At 32.7% G+C, this 24,787-nt stretch overlaps 1 protein-coding gene across 1 annotated transcript in view; it reads right to left on the bottom strand.

Moving 5' to 3' along the window:
- Positions 1 to 5,696: 5,696 nt before the first annotated feature.
- Positions 5,697 to 24,787, bottom strand: part of LOC137398029 (leucine-rich repeat protein lrrA-like) — a 60,636-nt gene continuing 41,545 nt past the window's right edge. The window contains exons 10-11 of the mRNA XM_068084129.1: positions 7,904 to 7,961; positions 5,697 to 5,790 (exon numbers count right to left, since the gene is read on the bottom strand). Coding sequence (XP_067940230.1) covers positions 5,697 to 5,790; positions 7,904 to 7,961 — 152 coding nt within the window. The remainder of the gene's footprint in view (positions 5,791 to 7,903; positions 7,962 to 24,787) is intronic.

The following is a 24,787-nucleotide window of genomic DNA, read 5'->3' on the forward strand; positions in this document are numbered from 1 at the left end:
TTGCATGAAATAATTAATTAACCCAGCAGCTTTTGAAGTGCAGGTCAAAATTGTGTTTACACAGAGTTGTTAGCTGCTTGGTACAGCTCTTGTAGCTTTACCCTTTACACTGGCTTTACACTGCCAGGCTTTGCAGGCTTTCTATGTTTCTGATTAGTGGGTAGTTGCTGAATTAGCCTATCACAGCTGTATTTAAAAAAGGAAACAATCATTTGTCTGTGTTGAGTCATGAAAAGCGTTTTTACAGTCTATACTAAACTTTGTTTCATTTTTGTATAACTTACTTTATTGCAATTTGTTGTTCACGGTGACCAGTCATGATAGACCAGTTGAGATATTGAGGTTTATTCAATTGTAGATAAAGAAAATTTTAATGATTGTTTATTGAGAAATCGTGCTAGTGACATTAACTATTTATATTTAGCTGTAACAGTTATTCGGCAAGTAATAATAGTAATTTCATCTCATCTGACTGAGAGCAGCTTAAAGTTTTTGTGGTAAGTTGATAGAAAAAAAGACAAAATACTGACTATAAGAAACAACCCGGCGCACGACTAGCATAAATAAAGTTTTAGTTGTTAAGATTTAGTGAAAAAAGTGTAATTTTGTTTGAGCGCAATCAGAGTTAGGTATGTATAAGTCAAACCATTTAACTTAGTAATTTTTTTGCATTGTAAACTTATGCTTGAATCTACACGACTTTTATATTACAGCACAATTATTTTATGTATAAAATATTTTTTGATAAACCTATGAAACACGCTGCTTCTTTGTTTTTCCCATACTAAGGCACATTCGTTTTTCATCATATGAACTCAACAATAAACTCTCTCAATATTAAAATTTGGAGATGGTTGTACTGATTTCGATAAAAAACATGTAGTTTTTATTATATTTTTATAGTTATATTGTATTTTAATTGCTATATTTCGGTTCCATATTTTAATTGCTCTCCTTTTTTGAGAACAACACACATGCTTTGTCATTATTCACTGCGCATGAATAATCAAAAATTATTATTTTTTCACAATAAATAATATAACATTTTTGCCAATTTTTTACAAAAATGAAACTTTTTGAAGGCAATTTAGCTTTTAGCTTGTCATAAGAATAGATGGTTTTAGCAAATTGTCAAGCCCCTAAACCCAATCAATTTGTTGTGACAAACTTACTTCATCTTAAACTCTGGAAAACATTTACCTTTTTTTAAATAACATAATATTACTTAAAACTTAACTTTGCAAACTATTTTACAATTAATCATAATTATTGACACATTATTAATAATGAACTTGAAGAAAGTTTTGGTAGCTTTTATGAGAGATTATCTATATTTTCTTACCATCTATGATTATGTCTGATGTTTGAAGTGATCTGACAGCTGAGATGCAATAAAATCTAACAAAAGTTGATCACAGTTCAAAAGCTCAGGTTAAGCAACAATTTAATTACCATGTCTATTAGTTGCAAGAGATAGGCAGAAATAAACGGGTAGCGGGGCAACTTTAGTACAGCAGCTAATATCCACTGGTGACGCCAATTCACATGTATTTTATTTATGAGCCTTCTAACCATAATCAATTTTGTCCAAATTAAATTTAAATTATCCAGATAATCAGATCAAATCAGATATCAAAAACAATTGCAAGTTATTAACAATTCTAATACTGATGAAGTCTAAGGTAAATATTAAAGGTAGCTAAACCCGCTTTTTAAGTTAACTGTAAGAAATTGCTGTTAGTTATGAACCAATTTATATTTTGGCTTCATAAATGTTTATGCCAGTGTTGGCAACAACAATATTTCCGAAGAATCTGTTTTCTTAGGCATATATATTTCAGGCTCGAGTCACAGTTTTTAGACTTGAAGATTGTGATCAACTCAAAACTCATATGGTCATGGTTGTTTGTTTGAGTAGTCTTGTCTATCTGAATTGTCTATCCAAATCTAACTATTGCCCATATTAATATCTTGCGAAGCTCAAATATATCTTGGCTGAGCCAAGATATATTTGAGCCAACCCTACAAGTCCAAGCTTGAGGAAGACCGAATCAGCAAAAAAGTACAGTATGACCTGTTGGTTGCGAGGTGCTAAAGATTACAACTGATTGGTCATAGAGTTGAATCTTTGGAAACCGATCAGCTGTTGAGCCAGCAAAAGACAGCTATTCAGCCACCTAAATATGAACTCGGAGCTTAACCCTTCTCTCATAATAGAAATTAGGCAAGATGATTGAATGCCGAAATGGGCAAGAGAAATACCAAATGCAGTTTTATGTTATGTCCAAACATTAACTGTGCTTTCATGTACATTGTATTTGTATATATAGGTATATCTAAATCTGTCTACTCATTCAAGAGATGGGTTAATTGTGGAGCAGTAAAGTGTTCACAATAGATCCTTTACAATAGTTTCATGTACTTTGATAACTCATGCTAGACAGCTAAGCATAAGGTATTTACACAGCATTGAGTAAGTCATGTTGGACTCCGTTTTACATGGTAGAGATCGTTACATCTCATTATGCCCTTTGAGCCGCCGGATAGAGGTGCAATGTTTGTTGATTCACACTTACAACGCTTTCAACTTTTCTAAATGTACATGAGGGTATAAATTATTGTCCATAATAATTTTTGGATTTTCATTATACAGTATATAGTTTTGAAATATTTTTAGAATTGTCTTACCTTGCCTTGTCACCAGTATCTTCCCATAATGCATTGTAATTTTCCCATCACCGTGCTAACAGACTTGGTATAATAAAAGTGTAGCTGCTTTCAATTCGAGAATTACAATAGGCCATGGGCCCAAGACACTCTTCTTAAGTTAATATCAGCCAACTTGTCACCATGGAAAAAAATGAACCATACCTAAGCTGGACACAACAAACTATACAACAAAGAAAATAAAAATGAAGCATCTGTTCGTAGACAAGGCCTTTTACGGCTCTACAGATGGAGGTATTGCTGTTCCAACAAACACAGCTGAAGATTTTGCAACGGCAGAATATAAATCTAAACCAGCTAAAGCCCTCTGTAACCTTCTATCGGTAAGTGATGAGGTGATATATCTAATTTCCAAATGCAAAGCACCCTAAGCTGCCTGAAACAAATTACAATCACAATTTAGAGTGAATTACTGGCTAATCGTTTAATTTAAAAAAAAACGTAATTTTTGTTCGGTGATGTCAAATGATACAACAATTGAAACTCATTTAAAACCCATGAAAAACATTACTGACAATTAGCTGCTAACAGGGCTGCCGTATCCAAGAATAATCAGGTCGTCACTCTTTTTTGCAACTAGCCCAACATTTACAGCGTCAATGCTAACAATGCAAGAATATTTAAATAAAGGCCTCACTCTTGAATTTGTCTAAAACGCGTTATTGAACGAAGAACAAAAGCGTGGAGAACAAAGACCACCTGATAAGACAGCTGTCTCAGGTAGCGTTAAACACTCGGCAAATTCCGACACTGCCCTAAACACTGCCTCCGCTGACAAAGAATATTCTAGACATGAATTTTATAACTGCAATAATACTCAGCATCCCATTGGAGACTGCCCAAAATTTAGGCAGAGCTATGGTCGACAGAGAATGAATTGTGGATATGTCTTGCCATACTCACGCAGAGCAATGTATGTAGTAGAAGTTGATAACAACCATCGCACTAATGAATCTGCTTTTCAAGCTGGTACCAGTAGTGATCCTGTACAAAAACAGCTAGTGGCCTTGGGAAGCAGCGTGTTATATGACACCAAACAAGTTGTCATTTGAGTCTTACACACTACTAGACTAACAAGAAAACAATGATAACTGCTGTTATACGCACCGTAGATGCTAATGGTATTAGTAATATAGACATCACAGCGTGAGTATGTAAGCGTTTGACCAGAAGATCCGTCCTCTATGACGTACTTCATGTACCTGACCTAAAGCATAGTTTATTCTTAGTCAGTTCCACCACAGGTAAAGGTATAATCATTCAATTTGGCAGTAACAGAGCTTGGGTAAAGAATAAGATTAGTCAAAAACGTGCTATGGGCACACATGTTGGTAAATTATACTATATAGGTCTTGAGTTATCCAATCATTGCACAAGTCTAGCATCCTCTAGCACCCTATGGCATCAACCTCTAGCTCATTTAAACTAGTCAACTATTCATCAAAGTAACCGAAAATCATAAGCAATTGGTACCAATCTATCCAACGTATCGGTAGGTCAATGGGAGCTATGTACAAAAGGCGTGTAAACCATTCAATTCTACCGGTGGTATCGATTTTAAAAATGTACTAGAGCTTTTATATGGTGATGTTTATGGCCCCATGCAGAATCAGTCTATTGGTGACAGTAAATATGTGTCACCCTTATAGATGATTACAGTAGGTTAGTACATCTGTAGTTTATTCGAGATAAGTCTTATGTGTTTTCAGTTTTCAGGGATATGAAGCTTCTGCTATAAATCAAATCGGCCAAAACAATCAGAACGTTACAGACTGACGGGGGTGATGAATATGTATATGAACAATTTGAATAACACATTTTCCTCATGGTATTCAGCATCAGTTGACAACTCAGTACTAACCCCAACAAGATGGCGTAGTAGAACCTTTCAACTGAATCGTATGTGAAACTGCTTCAACGATGATCATTGAATTAGAGCTGCCAAAGTAGACAACAAATAAACTTTGACTCCAGTTGTTCAGCGATCATCTCTCCATTCCCTGCTGTCCTTTGGAGTAAGCCGTGGCATGATTGTTCACCAAATGGACATTGTTAGGGCCTTTTTAACATTGATCTTACAGAGGAAATTGATATGAAACAACCTGAAGGACTGGTCCTTCCTGGCAAATGAAACATTGTGTATAAGTTGCAAAAATCTCTATACAGAATAAAACAAGCTTTTCAATGCCGAAACCAAGAGTTGGACTGATTCTTTCTATTCATAGACTTAACACTGTCAAGCACAAATCAATGTGTATATACACCGGTATGATAATATCCAGGTCATTGTAGCAATGTACGTAGATGACCTAGTTCTAATTTTTGACAATCAATAAGTACTAGATGCTATTAAGTTGTCCCTTAGCACTCGATTCTAGATGAAGGACTTGAAAATGTTTCAATTCTGCTTGGGTATTCAAGTGGAATTTACTCTGAGTTCTTTGAAACTGCACAAAAGACAATACATTCAACAAATTCTGCACAAATACAACATGGCAGACTGCGAAACTGCTGCTACCCCATGGCTGCAGAAGTCAATCCAGTGGGTAACGGTGGCAGTAAACCTGTAGACTAAGCCTTGTATCAATTCATAATTGGTAGTCTTCTCTATGCTGCCTAAACTTCTCTACACTTTCACCAGGCCAGAAATACAGTATGTGGTGAGAGTGTTGTGTAAATTTAACACTGCTCCTACTGACACGCACTTTACAGCCATGAAAAAGGTTATGTGTTACCTCAAGGTAACGTCAGATCTTGGCACATATTACAAGAAAGCAGATCAACTGTTGATCGCCTACTCTGATGCTAGTTGCGGAGAAAATGAAAGTTATCACTCTACTTCAGGTGTATTATTTATGCATTGTGGTAGGCCCATTAGTTGGATCAGCAAACAGGGAATTGTTGTTACCTTATCAACAGCAGAGGCCAAGTGCATTGCAGCTCATGAAATAAATAAAGAAACTGCCTGGCTATGCCAACTTTACCTGTGCACCGAGCTCACACCAACGCAACCAACCAAACTCAACGTTGACAATCTGTCTGGTACGAACAATGCAAACAAGTCTGAAACATGCAAACACTAAAAACAAATAGACAATAAGTATCACTACATATGTTAGAAAACTATGAACAACCATGTTCAAACCAAACATTGTTACACCGATCATATAGTGGCTTACAATTCCATGAAACCACTTTGTTGTGATCAATTCAGGAAACTCAGAGACACGCAAGGTGTAGCATAGGTTGCTAAATGTTTGGCAGGTTAGGTAGGTTAGTTAGCATTATCGTACAACTCTAGTAATTTGTATTCTCTGATTAAAATTCTAAAACTAAGGGGGAGTATTGTCAATAATAGTTTTTGAATTTGCATTATACATGGACTTGTATGTTGTGTTTTGGAATTATCTCTCCTTGCTTTGTTATTAGTATCTTCACATAATGTTGGGTAATGTTTCATTCTATTTACTGTGCTAACGCCTTTAGTATAATAAAAGTATAGCTGCTTTCAATTTAAGAACTGCAATATAAATGTGAACATAAAACCATTAAATAATCAAAGCTTCGAGACCATGGGTTTTCAACATGACCGTTTATTCATTTTCAATGAAGCCTTTCCGATTTTGTTATTCTTTACTTTAACCAAGGCAAAAACTATCATCAGGTATTTTTCTTAAACTTGTAGAGAGTAGAATCTAAGCATCTCATATTTGCTCCAATCATAGTTTTTATTAGAGTAAGGAGTTGCTTCACCTTTTGCGACAGACACATCGTATTCAATACAAACTTTGTAGGAACCTTTGGTTCAACCATCTCCAGGCTTTTGACAGAAGCTGCCATATATTTTTTATCGGGCAACATGAACATTATTACACTCTTTTCTTGACTTGAATAACTTGTAGTAACTAGTAGTCTGCAGTTAATCTAGCCCATCATAAATTCAAAATACCTCTCATTGTACTTAAATGAGTTGCATCGTCCTTAGATTAGTAAGCCTTTGTCTAATTCTTGAACTTCGCATATTACCTCAGATGCATTAGGTAGTGTTGTTATAATTTTAATAATTAAATAAAGAGTAAGTCACAATAGACAAAAAAGCCTATTATTGATTTTTTACCCTGTTTGGTCACACATTCACAATTATTTATATAATTCATCGATGCTGAAGCACACAAAAGAAATTGTGGCTTACTGTACGCTTATGGTTTGGTGTACTAGGGCTGAAAAAGCTACCCTACTAAATCTAATGCCTTTTGCAAAAAAGACATCAGATAATATTTCAGTGATAACAACTTGCACCTACTACAGCGCTAATTATACAAGTAGTAACAACCATAAAAATATACAAAATAGCTGTGTCACTATGCAAATCTGCAACAGGTGTGAATAATTATGTACAAAGGAATCAACAACCAGCAATGAAGCAAGCAATAAAACCAATGAAATAAAATTTCCTCTGTTTTAGTCATAATTACATCTATTAATGCATTCATTCATTCATTCTTTCATTCATTCATTCATTCATTCATTCATTCATTCATTCATTCATTCATGGTCTGCGCATTCATTTGTCATCATTCGTTTTAAATGGCGAACATTTATTGCCAAAACAAGGAAATGTCTTTAACATTTCCATTGATTTCAACTTTAAGTGTCATATACATTGTCGAAACTCATAGATGTCAGTGATAACACAAGAACATTAACAGTGCAATCTGAAAGTGTTTTGCTTGTTGTAATAAGTTAACATACGATGTAGGTTGTTGTTAATAATCTGTTTTGGAAAAAATAGTGTAAAAATTCAACAAAAATAGCTAAACCCCAAAATCCATAAAATGGTTCTCCCAAAAATATATCAGACTATGAAGGATTCACAAGTTTTTATTTGCAAATGGTTTAACAAATTAGAGGCCTCGTAACATTTTTTTAACAGTGCCTTTTATAAAAATGTATTTAAACGCTCTTTTTAGCGGACAGAGTAATTTATGTTTATATTCGCTGAATCATATAAGCCTTAGACACGATTGTAGGCATTTAAACTTTTTATACAGAATATGAACTAACACATTCCTCCCAAAGTGTATCTTTTATTTGCTGCAGTTTTGTTTGATGTAGTTTTGTGACAAAATAAGTTGAGTAATTTAATTAACTAAGCTAAGAAACTGGAATAACTTACCGCCTAGATAAATCAATTTTCTGCTCTCCACTGTTTAGCAACTCTTGAAAGAGCAATTCTACAAAAAATAATGTTTTGTTCAGACCTTTCACCTTTAATTCATTAGCCATTCGGAAACATTATTGAGATACTTTTGATACACTGTTTGCTAAATAACAATAACTCAAAACAATATAAAATTTGCTAAAATAATTGTTTTGTTGAATCATATAGATTTAGACTATCAATGTTAATTTTTTTACTTTTTACAAGCAAATGTCACCCATATTTACAAAAGCTTTGAAGCTCACAAAGATGGCAAATACTGTGAAACATGTAGTTGAACTCTACCTCCATCTGATGGCCACCTCTAGTTGAGAGCACCTTTGGAAGAAAGGTTAAAAAATAGAGTGCCACTTGTTATTTGAACACCCCTATTATTTGAAAATCATTTTTATTTGACAGCAACCATTTGACATTTTTGGGTTTTAAAAAGCCATAATAGCAAATGAGTGGTAGAAAATTGTTCTCAAAACCGTACTACTAATAAATTTAATACATGAAAAGCAATTAATTTGTATATTTTGTTCAGTTTGTTTCACAGTCAGTTTTTTAACTCAACCTGGCTTGTTGTTAAACTTTTAACTACAACCTCAGAGAAATTTTGAGTAGCCTTTTCAAGCTAATATTAGTTCTCATTTTAACCTGATTTAGATATTTCAAGCTATTGGAAAATATTTTGCAGATTGGCAAGGAACGAATGGTACTACAAGTTTTTTAGCTAAACTCGAAAACTCGTTTGATTGCACTCAATTATCCTAATTCGAGTGCTAAGTGTATATAATTATGTATTCTCAAGTGCATCGCTTAGAAGTTTTGCTATGACAAAGTAGTTTAAACAAAAATAGTCATTAGCTGAGCTATGCAGAGAAAAAATGTAGTGAAAAGACAATCTGGAAGGTATTGAATAACCAGAAGAATATGGAAAGGTTCAATATAACAAGAATCACCATGCAACTAGAAGAATGCACTAGCAGGAAACTGTCAGTAGCTGAAAGATAAGTGAACTATTTAGTTTTATAATTTATACTGCTCCATCCCATGTTGTGCACTCTGATTTTAGTTCTTAGTATGATACATTTGGATATATATATATACATATATATATATACCCATATTTCCGAGTTAGGAGTTGAATAAATATATACCAGTTAGGAGGTTTCGGAATATAAGGGATTAGGAGTTAACGCAAATATATATGGGTAAGCCTCCTATATGGTCTAATTTATCTACATTGTAGATATATATATATTTATTCACCTCCTAATTACTATATATTTTTATGGGAATTTTAGGAGAATATGGTATCATACAATATATATTCATCGCCTTATCATACTTTGTATATATGCATACTAGAAAAACTGTCAAAACTTGGAGAATGTCTTGAGATGGTTGTTGTAAATTACATATCAATTTGAAGGTAAAATGATTCAAACCTCAATGAGTAAGCAAAAGTAATGATTACCAGTTAGCAGATTGCTACAAATTACACATAAATTAGAATGTTACCATTGTAACTTATGTAATAGTTACAATGGAAACATTACATAGCATGGCATAGCTTACATACCCTTTAGTAAGATGCCATAACTTATATCATTTAGGAGTTTGCTATAACTTGTTTCTTTTAGAGGCTGCTCTGATTTATATATAATAAAGTATGTTGCTATAACTTATAGATCACTTGAGAAATTGCTATAATTTGAATTTCACATAGTTGGTAGCAATTATCTATAAGTTATATCAGTGAGGAGCCTGCTATAAGTTATATATTATTTAGGAGGCTGCTGCTGTTTATAAATTGTTTTGGAGGTTGCTATAACTTACATATCATTGCAGAGGCTGCTATGAGTTACATATAATTTAGGATGTTGCTATCACTTATAGATCACCTAAGACCTTGCTATAATTTGAATTTTCCATAGTTGATAGGTATTATGTATATATCAGTTAGGAGGCTGCTATGGATTATATATTAATTAGGAGGCTGCTGATATTTATATATCATTTAGGAGGTTGCTATAACTTACATATCATTGCAGAGGCAGAAATGAGTTACATATAATTTAGGATGTTGCTATCACTTATAGATCACCTAAGACCTTGCTATAATTTGAATTTTCCATAGTTGATAGCTATTATTTATATATCAGTTAGGAGGCTGCTATGGATTATATATTAATTAGGAGGCTGCTGATATTTATATATTATTTAGGAGGTTGCTATAACTTACATATCATTGCAGAGGCTGCTATGAGTTACATCTAATTTAAGATGTTGCTATCACTTGTAGATCACCTAAGACCTTGCTATAATTTGAATTTTCCATAGTTGATAGCTATTATTTATATATCAGTTAGGAGGCTGCTATGAATTATATATTAATTAGGAGGCTGCTGATATTTATATATCATTTAGGAGGTTGCTATAACTTACATATCATTGCAGAGGCTGCTATGAGTTACATATAATTTAGGATGATGCTATCACTTATAGATCACCTAAGACCTTGCTATAATTTGAATTTTCATAGTTTATAGCTATTATTTATATATCAGTTAGGAGGCTGCTATGGATTATATATTAATTAGGAGGCTGCTGATATTTATATATTATTTAGGAGGTTGCTATAACTTACATATCATTGCAGAGGCTGCTATGAGTTACATATAATTTAGGATGATGCTATCACTTATGGATCACCTAAGACCTTGCTATATTTTGAATTTTCCATCGTTGATATCTATTATTTATATATCAGTTAGGAGACTGCTATGAATTATATATTAATTAGGAGGCTGCTGATATTTATATATCATTTAGGAGGTTGCTATAACTTACATATCATTGCAGAGGCTGCTATAAGTTACATATAATTTAGGATGATGCTATCACTTATAGATCACCTAAGACCTTGCTATAATTTGAATTTTCATAGTTTATAGCTATTATTTATATATCAGTTAGGAGGCTGCTATGAATTATATATTAATTAGGAGGCTACTGATATTTATATATCGTTTAGGAGGTTGCTATAACTTACATATCATTGCAGATGCTGCTATGAGTTACATATAATTTAGGATGTTGCTATCACTTATAGATCACTTAAGACCTTGCTATAATTTAAATTTTCCATAGTTGATAGCAATTATTTGTATATCAGTTAGTAGGCTGCTGTGAATTATATATTAATTAGGAGGCTGCTGCTATTTATATATCATTTAGGAGGTTGCAATAACTTACATATCATTGCAGAGGTTGCTATGGGTTACATATAATTTAGGATGTTGCTATGACTTATAGATCATCTAAGACCTTGCTATAATTTGAATTTTCCATAGTTGATAGCAATTATTTATATATCAGTTAGTAGGCTGCTATGAATTATATATTAATTAGGAGGCTGCTGCTATTTATATATCATTTAGGAGGTTGCTATAACTTACATATCATTGCAGAGGTTGCTATGGGTTACATAGAATTTAGGATGTTGCTATGACTTATAGATCACGTAAGAGTTTGCTATAATTTGAATTTCATTTAGTTGGTAGCTACTATTTATATATCAGTTAGGAGGCTGCTATGAGTTGTATATTATTTAAGAGGTTGCTGCTATTTATATATCATTTAGTAGGTTGCTATAACTTATTTATCTGTTATTATTACTTAACAAACATAATTTATGTACTAGTCAGAAGGTTGCATGAAACTATACAACTTGTATCTTATAGCGATATACCTTTCACATTTGTAAAAAACTATTTAACTTAAACATAGGTTCTAGAGGTACCTATGACGTATACAGTGTACATACTTCAAAAAGGCTATGATCGATTATGTACTATGTTAAGAAGGTAACATAACTTGCACACATTAGCTAAGAGGCCATAAAATCTTGTTCTCTTTTAGCAACTTAAAAGCATAATGACTTCTCTGACTTATGACATATCAGAAAAGTAACAAAATTATCTAAAAACACTCACAACATTTTACTATAGAATCTACTATATCTTTTTGCCTATTGGTGCGATCATGAGTTGTGGGCAAACCGGCCTCTGTTGCACATTTCCAAGTATTTTTTTCTGAAATAACTTAATTGTTGTTAAAACTTACATATTGTATAGTATGTTAAACTTTAAGGTAGGATTCCATAAATGTGTATATAAAACAACAACAGCCACCATGCTTGATACCAAAAAATTCAACTAGTCAAGTACCATAGAATGGTTGTTGCTTAGTCGCCAAACGGAGTAAATTTATTCAGACGTCAAGTTTAATGCGATATTACAAAAGCCTCAACGACAAGAAGACCCTGCTGCCAGTTTAATTTTGCAGCTTCTTGAGTAAGTTGTGGGCTCGGGCATAAGTCATCATTATAATTTTCAAACACCAATTTCTTTTAACAGTATACAGCTCTGACATTGTTGGTAGTTTGCATAAATCATCCGATCATGGCTTTTTGAACGCTCCATTTTCTTTTAGGCTGCATAACTTTCTACTCACTAAAATAAACAAATAATGTAACTCAATATTTATAAATATGATCTATGTTATAGTTTCTTATTCAGTCACATATCGCTGCTACACTGCATACAAAAACTTAAAAAAATTAGTTGGAAACAATGCATGGACACAACTCAGTTACTGTGATTGCTAAAATGAAACTCACACATTTTTCCTTGCTGTGCATATTATCTACAGTAATAATATGATTTACTTGCACAACATACTTAGTTACTCAATCTAACATACAATAACAGCAATTTCTTTCTATTCATCTTAAGCCACTCTTAGAACGTTAAGTATAAACATTTTCCCACTCGGGGATGGAACCTGGAGAGTCAGGTTGCAAAACCGGCACAATACCACAACACCATAAATTGGGTAGATTCCAAACAAGCCCATTGTGTCTATGTAGAACCCAGGGAAAAAATTAATGTCACATAGAGAGCCAATAAAAATACAATAACATTCTATCTTGAGGGCATTTTCGCTGTTCAAAACTTCTTTTTGACTGCAATTTATTGTTAGCGATGATCAGTCGGGCTGAACCTAGCACGGCACCAAATTTTTTCTAACTTTAGATCTCTCGACTTTGGGTGGTTTTATTGATCAATAGTAATACTGAGTCCTATTATTCACATTTTACCAGTAATAATAATGCCCTGAACTGTCAAGAAATTGATAAAACATTCTACTCAAACACATTCACTTAAATTTGGAAAATGACCCAAAAAAGTTATTTCTTATTGTGTAGTGAATTTCTGATTTTTTTAGTTAATCCAGCAGAATACCTGGCATAATTACTCAACATTTTGCTTGCATAACTAGTTAAATGGGATTATTGAGGATTAGGTTTTACTTTGATCATTCAAAATAAATATGAACATTCTTTGTCTTGTAATACAGGTCTGTTGTAAAAACTAGCTCAGTTGATTAAATACTCTGGAGCGGCGAGCGGAAAAACTAAAATTTGGTTTGGTAACTAGTTTTACCAGCATAGGCCAGAGTACTGACAGCAATAACTGAATAGAACATGGTGTTTAATTAAAATGTAACATAAAAAATGTTTTATTTTGTTTTGGTAAGCTTGCAGCAAAAATGTTTATTTTGCACCTAAAATATTATTTTGCTCCAAATACTTTACGAAACAAGTGGTAATAACTTTATTGATGCAAATTGTACTGAAATTATGTTTGCTACGAGCACCAATGAAAATCAAAATAAGTAATAAAATTCTTACAGACCTTTTAAAAAACAATTGCCTTTGCTGCTACAAAACAGTGAGTAGACCCATAGGAAAAGAAGTACATGTTCTTATACTGCTAAAACTACCTTTGGCTCAGAAATCAGTTTTGAACAAAGCAATGAATTATAATATGCATTGGCATAATGTTGTGATGGCTAGGAAACAAAGCTGGGTCTTGCACATGAGGGTAATTTAGCTAATGTAAATAGATTTCCTACACTATCTAATTGAAAGCATCAATGCAAAATCTAAATACATGTAACTACTTACTAGCCATAGTACGGAGTGACCTTTTATTGTTGGTCTACATAGCATCCGTCCGCTTTGAGCATCTTTAAATTCTATTAAAGTGGATTTCATTATGAGTTCCTTTGACATTTCAAAGTACTAAAATGGGCAAATACAAATTGCAATTTTAGGGAACTATTCAATTGAAGTCGTATGCCACAAAAATTTCTCTACGTTGTTTGTAGAATATTCTATAAGTGCTAACATTACATTTGTTTCAATTTTTAAAGTTGACACCAGTAATTTAGCAAATTATGTAGCTTATTAGTAAAACTTTTGTTAACATCGGCAAACAAACCGCATAAATGCTGCCCAATACCGAAGGCCAAAAATAATAATATATATTGCTATTTATGTTTTTACCAATAGTTTTGCAGTTTTGTCTTTGTATTGCAATTTATATGCAACCTATTGTATTTCAGGTTTGAGCAAATATGAGTTTTAGTAGTGTTCTGACCCTTCCTATCAGGTGGTTTCAACATTTTGAGGTAACAATGAAAAGCCATGAGTGGAATTTCTAACAAACTATTAAAAGCAAGTCATTGCGCAACTTCAGCAGCATCTTATATATATCATTCGCCAAACTCATTGTCTTGAATCATCAAAGTTCACCAAATCATTCAAAAAGAAATACAAATATTTGTAATGCTAATTATTCTATAGCTTAAAGAATAGAGAAAACATAATATTATTATGTTTTATTAGTTTTCTTGAGGCTTTGACTAATGTTCTAAAAAAAGAATCAAGGAGACTGACCCACTAGGAGCTGAGATATAGCCAGCCAAACACAGGTCTACCTAATAACGAATCAGAGGAAAACCCTTCAAAAATCCGGAGATATATGACATATGAAATCGACTTATTGGTCATGTGCCGGTGTTGCGCACCCTTACCACTGTTACATATAATGATTGTTTTAGGCTACGAGATGTGAAATGCTTCTCACGATAGTAAAGAATTTACAGACTAGCTCTGGTTTCTCAAAAAAATCAAGCAAACATTGTGTGGTAAAGGCATTTGCCCACAACCCCTCGCCGTGATTTTTCAAAACAGAAGAGCAGATTTTTACTATTGTGCTTCAAATTTTAACTCGATCTCTTCGGATCTGCTCCGAAGATCCTCTGTTCAACGAACAGCCTGTGTATAGTCTACATGCGACATCCGCGATTTGCAGTTTGTTTAGAATAAGAAATAGGATGGTGGATTTTTGTTCATTCATCATTTTTCTACTGTGTACCTACTGCAGCATTCAGTAGATTATCATGACTATCGTCACTATTAACAGACGGTAAGTTCACTACAGCTATAATTTTAAAAAAGAATATCTTGACCGTGCTGCTCTTGCTGTATGAAAAGAAAACGATAGTTTTTAATTTGATTTTTCTATTTATCTATTATCTTATCTGTAATTATTTTTATGATTAATATAATAATCATAATGTATATTATACAAAATAATAATATAACTGCGTATGGAATAAATGATGTAACTAATATAATTTGTACAAAAGTAAAATTGATAACCGAGATTAATGATTGATTTAATTGATTCCATTTATTAGCTATAGTTGAAAAAATATGAACAGCGCTAAAGATGAGTCTGAATAAGGAAGCTAAGTGGGAGAACAACAAAACTGAGCTGAACTAGCAAGATAGCGAAATGTTGCAAAATGATAGATGCGTGTAATCATTTTATGCTAAAACTAATCTACACGTCAGAGGGACTGGTTCGGAATTCTCAGAGCAGTGATTGTGAGGCCCAATTTGATTGTTCTATACTTCCAGGGATTAAACCAATTAAAAGGTCGTGATTGTTATAGGAGAGCACATTAGTTGGTTTAATTGACCAATGGCACACAAGTCGATTTCATACGTCATATAATGATGATTACCAAAACGCTTGTTTTTTGGTAGACTTGGGTTTGGCTGGCTATATCTCAGCTTCTGGTTGGTCAATCTCCTTGATTCTTTTTTTAGAACATCAGTCAACACCTCAAGATAAATAGTAAAGCATAATAATATTATGTTGTAGTACAAGACTTTTTATGGTATTGACAGTGTTGTCCGAAGATTTCCCTATAAAATTGCTCTAAACTCACAAAGCAATTTGAAATTTTTGTTTAGGACTTTTCAACCTGAAAAGAAACATTTAGGTTTCTTGATTTACTAATTTGAGATTCTTTCTGATTCTCAAATTAGTTAGTGCTATTATAGCTTTCGCAAGTACATCCAGAATTGAAAAACAGAGAATTACTTATTTTGATGACAGTATTGATGATTGTTGATGACCGATTCAGATTTTAGTGATTACACATATAATAAAAGTAGCAGCTCCAATAGTGACTCCAATGGTGGTCAAAGTAATAGTTTCGTAAGAGTAAGGAACATGGCAAAGCATCGTTTTTCGAGCTTCGAAGTGATCGTAGCTTCACATAGCTTTAGCAATGCACGAAGTAGGAATGCATTAAGTTTTTTGAATAGTACTATTTTTAAACGTGTTCGAAAAATAAAATCTATAACAAAAGTGTTTTAGATAGAATTTGAAGCTAATAAAAGTTGAACATATACTATGAAGCGCAATCGACAATTTTTGCCACTATAATTAGAAGGGTTAAAAACTGCAGTGCCATGGCATTCAAACAAAGGTTTTACAGTAATCTTAGTTCTTATAAACTTTGTGAAATAAAACTTTTATTAATGTGGCGCGCTCTTGTGTAAATTAACCGTTAATCAGCAACATACCCCCTTCAAGAAAACGTCCAGCTGTGCTTCGTACCATTTTCCATCTGGTGGATATAGTGCTTGGATGCGGTGACCAGGTTTCTACCAAAATAAGCAAAACAATTTGAATAGCCGAAACAGATGTTATGCAGATTAAAAATTGATGGAAAAGATGCCTGATGTTTTTAGATTTTTCAGCAAATCCGTGTCCATACCTCCCATTACTAAAATTCCATGAAGCAGTAATAATTTATCTCATGCGATATTCTTCTACAAAATTGAAACATTGATTTTAAAGCTTCAACAATTTAAAGGATTTCATTTACTCCAGTCACTTACTTATGACTCAGCCTCTTGTTTAAATCTGTATCAAATTACAACTAAAATGCATCAACTTGTTAACTACAATGAAAATAATACATTATCATAACTTTATACAGCCCTAAGCAAGCAAAATGCCCTATCTGACAAGTTTTTCAAAATTCACTTTTTTGTGCTTTAATGTAATTTAGGTTGAGATCTAACATGTCTCGAAATTTCATATATCTGAGACCACCAGAAATAGCACTTTTCACAATGTGCAAAACGCCCTATCCACATTTACCACACATAAAGTGGCAATCAAAGCGCTCTATCTGCAGATACAGCGTTTTGATTGGCCTGAACATGCACAAAGTTGGACATTATGAACAGCATTACGTAATCAAAGAGTATATAAACAAAGGGAAGCGAAACTGAAGCATATATAATTGGTTGTTGTAAGGCAGCTCATACAAGCTAGTGCACTTCTAAGTGCTCAATCTTATTGCTATATTTTTTATCATAATATATTTATTATGACAGGACGATATCTAAGTGACAAAAGTCTCAATTTAAAAATCCGACTCAGAGAGTTGATGAAAAATTTGTTTTAATTACATGTCCATTGGAAGGTTTTGCTTTTTTAAAATACTGACATTATTGCACTCAGTTGTTTGTTTTAAATTATTTTCAATAAAAGCGTTTGATCTTTTTTAAACTACTATTTTACTTATTCCTTTCATTTCATAACATCAGGTTTGAAGGATACCATGATCTTTGATCATCTCTTAACTTTTGAGTTGAATATGGCTATTACAGGGCTTTAATCCATGTGTTGACTGGATGAGTAATAGGAATTGCAACATATATCATTTTGTTGACTAATTGCGGATTAATATCAGAATTTAAACTTGTAATCCTTTGATAATCCAGTCATGGCAAATGGTCTTGTGGCAAACTAACAATGAGAAACCAGTCCAATTAAGCAATCAAAAGGCCCTATCTGCTGTGATAGGGCGTTTGATTGCCTAGTGCCAGCTTAGTAAATTGTCAATTTAAGCAAACAAAATGCCCTAAGTGAAATAACTCCTTTGATTTTAAAGTTTCACGAAAAACGTTTTTTGCTAAAGATTGTTGGATATCTCACCATAATAAATAAAAAAACAACTAAAATACTGCTAATACTGATGCCAGGCTCGACAAAAACGCGTTTGTGCTTGTGCTGAACAATTTACAAATATCAAGATACGGCGTTTTGCTTGCTCAGGGCAGTATAGTATACTAATAATTCTGCCTGTTTGGTGCTATCAATCAGCTAACACTACTAATCAGAATAAAAAGCATCCATAATTATTTTAATGCTTTTTAAAAAGTAACAAAAGTTAGGAGCATCGATAGAGTCACAGATATTCATCAATTGCTGGCTACCATGCTATATGTTACCATAATTATTTTGATGTGTGTCGGTTAATCTCACAAAGCTACCCTCGTGTATAATTACAAAGTTATCATTTTATGAAAATTAGATATAATTTCATTCTTTTAGCATTATAAAGTTGGGGTTTCTTGACCTTTTTAACTTGACAATATTACGATCCTGCAATTAAGGCAGTAAAATCCAAATCGAAAATAGCTGCGAAAACCTATGCATTGTTGTTTGCCGTCGCAATTTGATGACATGAGTAAGTTGCTTAGAAATAGTATTTAAAGTGGCTCGCCCTAAATATCAAAATAGGCCACTACCGTTCTAACCTTTTGCATTGGCATTGAGGCAAAGTAAACTACTTTTCATGAGGACTTTCACCATAATATGGTACAATAAATTCAGTGACAAAATTGGCAAAAGTAATATAAAACAATTGTGACAAACAAATATACCAATTGTGACATGCTTAGTCTGTTCTTCTGCTGCTGCAAAACCCTAAATGGCTAGACGCATGAAAAAAGCAAAAGTTTTAGCAGCTACAATCTCGCTAGAAGGTTGAACTTATGTGATGAGTCTTTAGGTTGTGTAGGAATGAGAGGTTGACTGGTTTCTTACAATCTATTTAATCAATTGACTAGCATGCAAGAAGGGGTAGCAAGCCATGCCACATTAGGATAATGAGTCACTTTAAGCACAAACCACAATTGCATAAGTACATAGGTGATTTCTGCTAGTGAGAAGACCTTGGAGAATAAGACCACATTATGCAATTCTGTGCAGATTTTATTACTGCAGTTATAATTGTGCTGCAATACTTCTAATAGAGTGAAAAGCAAATGAGCTGCCCAACCACAACCTCCTTCATTATAAATTTACAAAGAATAGGAATAACAACAATAGCTTTCATTCGGAGGCTGAGGCTATTGAGAAGTAGAAAGTGAATTAGCTAAGCAGGCAATAGTAGAACACACATAATAAGAGCATAGGCATCATGATTGATGTGTATGCAGGCAATGAATTTATGTACAATTTCACTACCAAATATTTTAGTAAAGCTAGACACCTTTGGCTAAAGAGTGCTAGATATAGGTCAAAACAAGCCAGTGACAAATCTCATGTTATGCATCCTTGTTTGGACACTTTATTTCTAAAGTGTTTAATGCATTGGCAGTTTAACATAAAAGTGTGCCAAGAATGCACAAAGAACATTGACAGCAATAACTGCATAGTACTGACAGCAATAACTGTATAGAACATGCTCTTTAATTAAAATGTAACATAAAAATAAACGTTTTAGTTTGTTTTGGTAAGCTTGCAGCAAAAATGTTTGTTGTGCACATAAAATATTGTTTTGCTCTAAATACTTTACGAAACAAGTAATAATAATTTTATTGATGCTAGTGGTACTGAAATTATATTTGCTACGAGCACCGATGGCAGTCAAAATAAGTAATACAATTCTTACAGACCTTATAAAAACAATGGCCTTTGCTGCTACAAAACAGTGAGTAGACCCATAGGAAGAGTAGTATATGTTCTTATACCGCTAAAACTACCTTTGGTTCAGAAATCAGATTTAAAAAGAGCAATGAATTATTATAAGCGTTGGCAAAATGTTTGTGATGGATAGGAAACAAAGCTGGGTATTGCACATGCTGGTAGTTTAGCTAATGTAAATAGATTTCCTACGCTACCTAATTGAAAGCATCAATGCAAAATCTAAATACATGTAAATACTTACTAGCCATAGTACAGAGTGACCTTTTAATGTTTGTCAACATATCATCCATACCGCTTTGAGCATCTTGAAATTATATTAAAGTTGCTTTCATTATGAGCTCCCTTTGACATTTTAAAGTATTAAATGGGCAAATACAAGTTGCATTTTCAGAGAACTCTTCAATTGAAGTCATATGCCACAAAAAATTCCTCTGCGTTGTTTGTAGTATATTCTAAAAGTGCTAACACTACATTTGTTTTAAATTTTAAAGTTGACACCAATAATTGAGCAAATTATGTAGCTTATTAGTGGAACTTTTGTTAACATCAGCAAACAAACTGCATACATGCTGCCCGATACCGAAGGCCAAAAATAATAATATATATTGCTATTTATATTTTTATCAATAGTTTTGCAGTTTTGTTATTGTATAGCAAATTGTATAAAACCTACGGTATTTCAGGTTTGAGCAACTATGAGTTTTAGTAGTGTTCTGACCCTTCCTATCGCGTGTTTTCAACATTTTGAGGTAATAACTAAAAGTCATGAGTTGAATTTCTAACAAACTATTAAAGGCAAGTCATTGTGCAACTTCAGCAGCATCTTATATATATATATATATCATTCGCCAAACTCATTGTCTTGAATCATCAAAGTTCACTTAATCATTCAAAAGGAAATACATACTTTTGTATCTCTAATTCTTCTATAGCTTTACCCTTTTACTGCCACCCATGTACAAATTAAGCTACCGGCCTACCGCCAGCCATTTCACCGAAAATTGCCAATTTAGCTTCATGATATGTATACAATTTTGTTTCAACTTCAAAGTTTATCTAGAAACTTTTTGTAATATATTTTATTTTGCTAAAATGTTAACATATTTCAATACTAGTAGCTATTATAGTGCTATGCAAAAATCAATGTACCTTCACTTTGTGCATTGCTAAAGCTATGTGAAGCTACGATCGCTACGAAGCTAAAACGATCCTCTACAATGTCCCTTACACTTACAAAACTATTACTTTCACTATCATCAGAGTCACTGCTGCTACTTTAATTATCTGTGTAATCACAAAAATCCGAATTTGAATTGGCTATGATGTCATCAACATAAGTAATTATCTGTTTTCTGACTTGCGCGATACTTAACAAAACTTACACAAAAAATGTCCATTTCTATTTTGAAAATTCCCAAAAAAAATTTGAAACTGCTTGGTTATCTTAGACTAATCTTTTAGAGAAATCTTCGGACCACACTGACAATACAATAAAAGTTTTTAAATCATCGGTTATGTTTTCAACGGATAATAAAATTAGGTGACCACGCAATTGTTAGAAAATTCGCATAAATGTGTATACGACAGTTGCTGATAGATTTAGCATAAATTCGCATACGGTAGGGTAAGAGTAAAAACAAACAAATTATTTGTCAATCTCCTGCCTCTAAACATGATATCTCAAATCTGATAATTACTCTCAGTGTTGGCTGAGTAACTAAAAATGGTAATGGGTAACCATAGAAAACTATTCATTTTATATAATTATGCAATTGCTAAGCAATTGCTACCATGACTCATAAAGACTAAGAAGAGTAATACTAAATCTCTATGCTATGCTACATTCCTTTGATTGGTTTGCACTATCTGTATTATGTAATCTGCCAATAATAGATGAATAGAACACAAAAGTGGCATAATGGTTTATGTAAGTGTTTGAAATAATACAAAGCCTATAAAAATTGACAACTTTTCTTACTGAAGCTATGGCTATATCAAATTATCACACTAGTTTTTGGCTCGCATGTATAATGTGCTATTTTACAGCAACTTATTGCGATATCGCATACCTTTAAATTGATGTCTGCAAATCAGTCTTTGGTGTGGGCCATCAATGCTTCTCATCCAGCAGTTATCTATAACTAAAGCGTCATTGATTATTTGCAACTATACAAAGAAAAACTACTTTTGGGCATGCTGTTACATTCTTACATCAGGTATACATTTGCTAGTTACAGTAAAACTTTGTACAGTATATTTTCTGTTGGTGAATTTAAAGTTTTGCTTATCATAGTAACTTTGCCAAAACGTCAAACATTACTACATTTCAAAATACAACCTTACTGATATAATGTTTTATAGTTTTTAATCTATAATTATGTATATGTTCAAAAATATTATAAAATTTGGTAGATGAAACCTTGATTATTTTGACATATTTTTTATGCAAACCAACGTGTTTTTAGCAACATACCTTTTCTAGAAGAGAACATCCAACTTTGTCTAATACTCTCTGCCATCTGATGAATATACTGGCATTAATGCTTTCCAAGTTTCTACAAAAAATGAATAGATAATTCAAATAGCATAAACAGATATACAAACCAAAATGAATGCAAAATACACATTTCAGTTCACTGGTTAGGTTTTTTTGGCAAACTTGAATATCTGCCTCCTACTACTGAAGCTCTATAAAACAGCTAAGCTCCTAATTACTACACAATTACTACACAAGATTCAAACTAAATACTAAAAGTTTTAAAATTCAAAGGCTGCATATACCCCACTTACTTGCTTATGCCTATATGCATGTACTACTATTACTTACAAAATCATAACTGAACTACGCAAACTCTCACTATTCATGATGACAATAATACAATAACATAATGATCATGTTATTCTAATAACAGTTTTGACTGTTAGTAGAACCACATTAATAACTTTACTTATCATTATAAAAAAGCATCAAAAATTATTATAATAATAACTGAAAATAGATTAAAGTTGGAGACTTAACTGATTCACTAAAATAACTATTAATTGTCAGCTGGCGTGTCTGTGTTGATGTTACAAAACTGAACATTTGTGTAACAATAATAAAGTCCAAAATTAGGATTTTACAAAAGTTTTGATATTCTCCTTTATGGTATTATAATGCTGACCTTTCTTGACTTTTCTATGCAGAACAATATCAGCAGTTGGATGACATAAACGGGTGTAAAAATATATATCAAACGTGTTCTATGCTACATTCCTTAAAAGCTATAATAATTGAAACATACTTTTTTCACGCTAGTCCTATTTCAATTTAAATAAAATTTATACTGTTTTTCTACAACTGTATGTTTCAAGTAAATAAACTGTAAATTGATTAAAATAACATGATCAACTTACCAAATGTGACGTGCTCCCTTACATGTAGTTCTTCTGCTGCTACCAAGCTCTAGTAGACTACATGGGTGAAGAGCTAATAGTCCTAACAGCCACAGCAACATTATAACAGCCACATCTCTCTAGCTGTTATATACTGTGTTATACTTTTGCCACTTTACTTCAATAAATTTAAAAAATCAATTCTTCGACTAGAAAACCATCTCTCAGGTATTGCGTTCGGATGCAAAGTTTCAAAAAAAGATTTATTTTGTGGCTGGACGCAACGGCAGCGAAAATATGAATTGTACTGATTATAGACTTATTTAAACTTTTACTACAGCCATGCTTAAACATCAGTTGAAACCATAATGTGCAATTATTGTGAATTTTCACAAAAAAGAGCAGATCAATGAGAAACCTTGCAAAAAAAGGGAGTGCTTAAATGGCAGTCTTGAAAACCATAAAGAGGGTCAGCAAATAAATTGTAATGTATTGTAGTTTGTTAATATACAACTATTTCTCAAATCTAATAAAGCTATCATGAATATTAGCAAAACTGACTGTATCCGACATAGCTGCTAATTTCTTGTATTGGTTGATGCTTAGTCATAAGCTTATTGCAATGTGTTTTTAAATAGATTGTGCTATTAACTGAAACGATACCAAAACAATTAAAAGTAAGAATATTTTAAAATTGATATATGCCTCCTAGTTCCATATATAAGAGCCTCCTAGAGTTGATAATTTATTGATAGAAAATTACACATTTTTGTTGGAGTTGTCTCCTCTTTTCCATATATATGAATATAGATATATAAGGCAATTATGGGAATCATGTTTAAAATACTTCTATAGGGTTGTTAAGCACTATAAGCACTGCTAGAATTAGGAGGCTCCCTGGACGCCTCCTAATTTTTCAGAGCCTCCTAACATGGATTATATATTGATAGAAGCCTCCTAGTTGGGAAATATAGTTCTATATATATAAATATATATATATATTTATATATATATGTATGTGTATATATATAAATATATATATATATATATATATTTATATATAAATATATATATATACGCCAGTTTCAGATTGGCCAGATAGCAGCAGTTTTAACGCTGTGAGCAGTATGTAACTCAGTACAGAAAGTTGTATTATCGATAAGTGACAAATTCATAAGTGCAATACTAACAGGCTTATGGAAGCGAAAAGGTCAGTTTTATCATGTACTTATATGTATTTTGATTGTCTAAATTGAATGTTTTGCTTTAATGTCACTTTCATGTCAATTTTAAAATGTTTGTTTTACATTACCACGCTTTACAGTGTAGTTTCAATGTGACATGTACTCTTGTAGACTTCATGGTTTATTCTGGCTATCAGTAAAAGTAAACAGTCATATCTAGCAGAATACAATCAATTCAGTTTAAACCACCAAAAAACCTGCTATCATCTTGATCAGTGGCAATTTTGCTACAATAG

This window comes from Watersipora subatra, chromosome 6 (assembly GCF_963576615.1).
Source record: "Watersipora subatra chromosome 6, tzWatSuba1.1, whole genome shotgun sequence".
NCBI classification, from domain to species: domain Eukaryota; kingdom Metazoa; phylum Bryozoa; class Gymnolaemata; order Cheilostomatida; family Watersiporidae; genus Watersipora; species Watersipora subatra.